The sequence below is a fragment of the Cupressus sempervirens genome, chromosome 5 (genome assembly GCF_028749045.1).
Source record: "Cupressus sempervirens isolate cs-2001-9-10 chromosome 5, ASM2874904v1, whole genome shotgun sequence".
NCBI classification, from domain to species: domain Eukaryota; kingdom Viridiplantae; phylum Streptophyta; class Pinopsida; order Cupressales; family Cupressaceae; genus Cupressus; species Cupressus sempervirens.
In genome coordinates this window covers 85,830,552-85,837,729 of record NC_143122.1, presented here as the reverse complement: position 1 = coordinate 85,837,729, position 7,178 = coordinate 85,830,552, and the positions used below count along the sequence as shown (strand labels likewise).

General features: G+C 30.4%; 1 protein-coding gene across 1 annotated transcript; it reads right to left on the bottom strand.

The window, feature by feature from the left end:
* Positions 1–1,790: 1,790 nt before the first annotated feature.
* On the bottom strand, positions 1,791–5,342 carry LOC149554669 (uncharacterized). The gene is made up of 5 exons (XM_089828729.1): positions 5,167–5,342; positions 4,492–4,567; positions 3,510–4,285; positions 2,298–2,547; positions 1,791–2,201 (listed from the first exon to the last, which is right to left on the bottom strand). Exons 1-5 carry the CDS (start codon positions 5,170–5,172, stop codon positions 2,182–2,184), a joined length of 1,128 nt encoding a protein of 375 aa, XP_089684855.1. The 5' UTR covers positions 5,173–5,342; the 3' UTR covers positions 1,791–2,181.
* Between the last annotated feature and the right edge of the window lie 1,836 nt (positions 5,343–7,178).

The following is a 7,178-nucleotide window of genomic DNA, read 5'->3' as shown; positions in this document are numbered from 1 at the left end:
AAAGTGGTTAAGAGTATGCCCTAGACAAAACACATACAAAATATATACCCCTTAGGCTTTAGCTCTAAATTAAAAATTATAACAATTCATTCACACATTGTTCTTAGTTAATCTATTACATACATAGTAAATTGTTTAATTTAGAAATCCTAACTTAAAAATTATATTTTTCATTAAAAAATTAAAGCAATTCATAAATAATAATATAATAGTCTTGAACATATAAATAAAAATTACATTCATAATATAGAATATATATTGAAATGCAATAAAATGATATAAAAGTATTATATCAAATTAAAGTCTAGAGATTTCCCCAATTCCAATTTAGAATTTATTATTATACATAACTTAGCATTTTCATCTTGACAATATTTTATTGAATTTAAGTATTTTATAATTCTTAAGTGACATCACTTCTTTCATGATAACTAGTTTTAAACAAATTTGAATGATTATAGATTGTCTATCCCTATCACAAGTGCAAATTCAAATGTAAAATAACACACCCTCTTAAAAATAAGAAACCAAATTCATATAAATCTACCACAAAAGAAAAATCCAATATCTATGAATAAATTTTGAAATGATCATATTATATTAGTTTTAGAATACACTACATCATCACAACTTATACATAATTCTAACATTTTTAACATATTATTAGAAAATAAATCAAAATGTAATTTCTTCATTATATTTTTTGAAAGACCCTCGGCTTATAAGATTGACAAAGTATGAGTCTTATTTGCAAGGTCTTGGATTCTACTCTATTGAACTTAACAAGTAATAATAGTTATTCATCACAAATAATAATAAACTTTGACTTCAGCCATATATATATATATAGGTCTTGGATTCCACTCTATTGAACTTAACAAATAATAATAGTTATTCATCACAAATAATGATAAACTTTGACTTCAGCCTTATATATATATATATATATATATATATATATATATATATATATATATATGTACATATGTACATATGTATATGTAGATATATATATGTACATATGTATATGTATATATATGTACATATACATATGAACATATGTACATATATATACATATGTATATGTACATATATATATATATATACACATATATGTACATATTAATCTCTTATATATATATATAGACACATATACACACATATATATATACATATATCTATATATACATATGTGTATATTTATATATATGTATATCTATACATATATATATATATATACACATATGTATATATACACATAATATATACATATATGTATATATACATATGTGTATATATACATATGTGTATATATACATATGTGTATATATACATATGTGTATATATACATATATGTATATATATACATATATCTATATATACGCATATGTATATATAGATATATGTATATATATACATACACACACACACACACACACACACACACATATATAAGAGATTAAGTGTTCTAAGCATTTCAATGTATGAAAAATATATCACCAATTTAATAATTGATACTGGAAGTAAACATAACTTTACATTATCTTTAGACTGAAATATATATATATATATATATATATATATATATAAACCCTAGAAATAAGATTAAGTGTTCTAAGCATTTCACAATATGAAAATAGACCAGAAACTTAATAATTGATAACGGAAGTAAAGATAGCTTTACATTGTCTTTAGACTGAAATTAATATAAACAACGAAATATAGCTCTTAAGTTTTATGTCCTGCTATATTTCCACACCATGTCATAGTTCCTGCAAGCATGCGTAGAATAACAGACAAAACAAAGCTTTGATTTATTTAAATTACCATTTTCTCACTTATATCTAGATGGAAGCTTAGCAAACTCAAGCCTGTGACTTTCTAAGACTTCCATTCTCAGTAGCAAACCAAAATATAGACTATGAACAACCCATAAGAAGTACCATAAAATTACCAACATCTTGAATCAATTAAAGATGTCACTAGTTCAGACATGACCATCGATGGAAGCTAGCTTATTCAAACATAGGAAACCTCAGAATAATATATATAGAGAAATACTGGGGTATGGCCACTCCTAGTGGTCTTAAGCAAGAACACCAATTGACATTTTATGATCACGAGGAATGATCATTACTTCAATCTTCCACTTTGGATTTGTTCTAAACCGAACTCCAATGTTTATAACTCCAGCACCACATCTGCAAATGACACATATGTTAGTGATATTGACTTATTTTGTTTTCATTGGGTTGTAGTGAAAGTAGGTGTCAAATGTAATTTAAGGCTAGACTTACATTCAGAATCCGTCTTAATCCAGCATTCTTCGCTCCCTCTAGATGAATCTCTTGATAAAGAAGAAAAGCAAGATGACCCATTTGTTAGAGACCCATTTTCATCCATTCGCCTGCTCTCACTATTTTCCTCCTTGAGCTTTGACACATTTACAAAAGTTTTTGATACATCCACCTGTCCAATGACCTCGTTTCCATGCAGCTCAGGCACTATTTCTGGATAGATCTTCTTGTTCATCATTTTCTTCATCCACTGCAAACAATAAAATGGGCAGCATTCTTATCATAGGATTAAGATCAGCATATGGTGTTATCAATAGGATTCAGTATATAGTGGTATTAACAACATGAATCAGTATATGGTGTTATCAGTGACTTGGGCATAATTCCTTGCACTAACTTTTATCATAGATTAAGTCTTGTCATTGATTGTACGGCTGAGTTTCAATGATGCTACTCTGCACTATCGAAATAATCTCACATAATGTTGTATCTGATCCTCCAAAAAGTAGTAAAGGATGTAGTTGGTGGTGTTGTATCTGATCTGGCAAAGAAGTAAAGGATATGGTAGGTGCAGGTGGATGCTACTATTGGAAAAAATTTAAATGGTGAATCGTGCAAGCAAGATTTGATGGTATAAATGTTACACGTTAGAAGATTTAAGAAACACATCTAGGAAAACAAGTTTTGAAGAATGGGTTAGAAATCATCAGAACAAGGAAAATGAAAAACTATTATTCATGTCTATTTAAGACCTTCTGTACCTAGAATGTATATTTGTAAAATATAAGCCTCGAGAAATCGGCAACTTCAAGGATCTGGTTTATTTGAGGATGAAGGGTCAAAGGATTTGAGGGATTCGAACCGGCTATCATATAAAAAGCACATACTGATAGAGAGATTTCATAGGAAAAATAGTGGCTATGCCAACACTAAGGACCATAAAATAACCGACTTCCACATTATACATAATACATGAACATTAATTGATTTTAAGCTTTAAAATATTCTGTCTCAGCTTCTCTCTTTCATTTTTCTCACTGACATAGTTCATTTTAAGCTAACTGCCATCACTATGAAGCACATTTGCATGATTGAATAGATATCCGGTTAAAGTTTAATCTAGATAATGGATCAATGAGTTGATCTGAAAAGTAAATCAAATAAAGCATTATTCATGGATAAAGAAAAGTAATACGGCCAACTAGAATTTACCTTTTTAGGACGATGCAGATCCCCTCCTTTCTTCAAGTTGAACACCTTCTTGATAAAAGATCTACCTGACTTCTTCAAGCTTTCATCTTTCTTCTTCATCTTTTCCTCAAGTTCGCATTCAAATTCCTTTTTGAGTTTATCATGGGAAGTGTTGGAGCTGGTAGAATTCTTGCTTCTAGAAAACAGATCTGCCAAGGTGGTTCTACGTTCCTTCTTTGCCAACAGTGGAACCTCAAAGAACTCCTGTAAAGGATAGATCTTGTTGCCATTGTTTTGGTTGTTGGCTTTCTTAGCAGACTCAGAGCTTTCATTGTGGTTTGAGTTAGAGTTTTCTTTGATAGATCCTTCTGGTTTTGTATTCACTTCTTGGCTTTGCCATTTCTGGGGTTTGAAACCATTCATCTGGTAATAGTCCTCATTCTTAAGCCCAAACACTTGCTCAAGATTTCCTTGAAAGAGATCAACTTCAATGGGATCTATAAGATCATATTCATCATCTGTTTCCTCAACATGCTGAGATTCATAGCCATAGTCATATCCCTGATCATGTTGCTCAATTCCAAATGTCCCAATGGCCAGCAAACCACTCTGCCACTTGCTGAATAGCTCCGTGACTGTACTGTCTCTTGGACCTAATAATGCTAGAGTATCTTCATTCACATTACAGTAGTTCTTGTCTTTTCTGCTGTTGTCTTTCACTTTATCCTCCTGTGGTATTCTGATCCTCTTAGTTGTTTCATCAAGAGGGTTTTTTAAGGGCAGCCCCTCGGATTTAACTGTACAAAGAAAAATTAGAGAAAAACCTTGTTTTACATAATAACAGAAACTGAAAATTGAAACTCTGACAGAAAGTAAGGTATTTTAATACTAATCTCTCTTATATAAATATATATTGAACAAATTCAAGCCTTAAACTGATTACAGGCTTCTATTAGAAACAAGAACCAAGGTCAGTAGCAAAGGATTTTGTGGGAATGCTTACCACCAGAAGGATCCTTCACACCACACTCATAATCATGCTCCTTTTGAAGAAATTTTCTGTGAACCCAATTGAAGATCTACAAAACAAAAGAAATCCAAAAACAGTAGAATACTCATTCTATAACATATTCAATGCTCTAACAATGGGCGTACAAGAAAATTTAAGCAAAGAGCCTAGAAAATCCATTCTCTGATTGCCTTGAGGATTGTAAACCATAATCACACACCCTTTAGTGGACTTACACTATTCTTCAACCAACTACTTAGATGGAGAGTATTTCATACACCCATTGCATATGACAAGGATGATAATCTATAATCTAGTGGGAGAAAAGGCTATGGATTTGGGAAGATTTCTCAGAAACATATAATCTCCTAAGCATTTCAGGAATCTTAAGCTTCTAAACTGATAAAGAATAGACAATAATATAGGATAATATATGTGAGGAGTATTTATATATTCCTGACCTAAAATGGGTGCAATGAAGGGCATTTATATATTCCTGACCTAAAATAGGTGCAAATAAATTTGTAGCTACTTCATGAAATCATGGTTTTATTTGACTCAATAAGAAACATTCAGAGGATTAGTATGTGACTAAATAAAATGGGTATGCATGAAATATAGGAAATCTTTCAATATGATTGCTTGGGAATCACATTTTTCTGAACTTACCCTCATTTTTGGTTGTTGTAAAGCCTGGTATTAACAAGACTGAGTTCTTGACCTAGTTGGCGCAGCTCTGCAAGAGAATTGCAGGAGATGGGTAGTTTCAAGATAGATGATTTGTTTTGGATGATGGCATAGAACATGCATCAAAGAAAAGAGAAAACACGAGCTACAGTGTAGATACCACTAAGCTCCAAATTGCACCAAGGACAGAATCTATAGAAAAGCGATAAGACCTTGCACAAATTCCCAGACAATTAAGAAAAAAACACCAGTTCAGAAATGCTTAGTTATTCTCCACTACTAATTGTTCCTCAACCCAATCCCAAACAAAATACATTTCAATATTTTGTCTCCATAATAATTCCCTTGAAAAGAGCATCATGCAGATCAAGATCAGTTTACGTAAATACAATACCACTATTTCAATCTTATGACCGTTGGACAAAAGGAATATACAGTCTAAGCTCTTCTTTCTTCAAGGCATGGCTATACAGCTCACTCAGTTATGTGGGACTACATGCTATAACAGGAATTTCAAAAACAAATAGTTCAATAAATCTAACCTTAACGATAGATAAAGAGAACTTCAAAAGAAAAAATAGTTCAAATAATATAACCTTGAATAGAAGCGATTGTCTAGCATTACTTTTATAGTCTAGGTTAATTGGGAACTGTCTATACAGTCAACCAAAAGTCATTTTAATATTAAGGAGATAAAAAAAAATTTGAACACTTTTTTTTGTAAAATGTTTTATTTTAGCTGGTTGTATAATGACACCTTTCTTTCTTCAATTCAAGATTAATCAAGAGTTAGTAGAGGATGTGTATAAAGACGGAGTTCAATGTATGAAAGAATTTAATAAATAATATTATAGAAACCATTTGAAAATTAGGTTATTTATGTAATTTTATTTTTTAAGATTGCAGTAGACTTTCATGTGATCTGTAAGACTGCCGCACTGTATGTAACCTTAGTACTGGGGTATGAGTTTCAGGGGACAGGGAAAATTGGTCTTATTTTTCTGGACAGTAAGGGGACAGCGACAATGGGGGATGTGTGTTGTATAGTGTACATATAAAACTTGGAGTTCTAGTTATGAAATGATGCTTTAGTAGAACATACCAAATTAAAATACTTGAACATAGCAAAATTGCAACATTTACTAGAATGATTGAACATTCAATATATTTGCATATTACATATCCAATTGTAACATTCAAAAATCAAAATTCAAATAGAAATTCAAGTACCAAGTGAGTGTGGTGCGTGTTACACTAGAAGAGACTGGATTTCATGACTGCTTATTGACAAATTTGTTATTATTTCATTATTCTTGATACAATTGTTTTAATATATTGATAAGTAGGAGATATTTTCTACCCCAAGAGAAATTCAATGACTTGTGTTTGAGAAATACACAGTTGAATCATGAAAACAGTATGATAATGTGAATATATCATTTAATCTCTAGTGAGAATAAATAAAAGATTATGATTATTGTGTTGCACTTTTGAATTCATCTGCCTAAAACAAATTTGATCAGCTTTTTCTGTTATACCTTATATATAACTCATTATTAAAATGAGAGAGTTGCAGAAAGAAAATAATGATAGATTGTACTATGTGATCTAAAATGTTGATTCAAATAGATTTTACACAGATGAAACATGTATAATAATTATTATACATTGTGAAAATCTAATACGAACACTTCAACTTTAAGAATAATTTTTTTTTTTTTGAGTTAAACTAGCAAACATAATGTAGACTTTTGTTCTAAAGACAAATTTGATAAGTTACTATATAATTGTTTATTATTTTATGACTAAAAGAAGAATATCATTTCTAAAATTTATATAGTTTTCCTTGCTGATATTAGGAAGTGTAAGAAAATTACTTTTGGAGACCTTTTTGTTTTCAAGGTTTAGTGTGTGCCAGATTTTTATTAATTTTCCGAAGCTTTGTTTTTCTGCTCGACAAAGAGACTTCACGCTTTTACATTCATCCTGAAAAG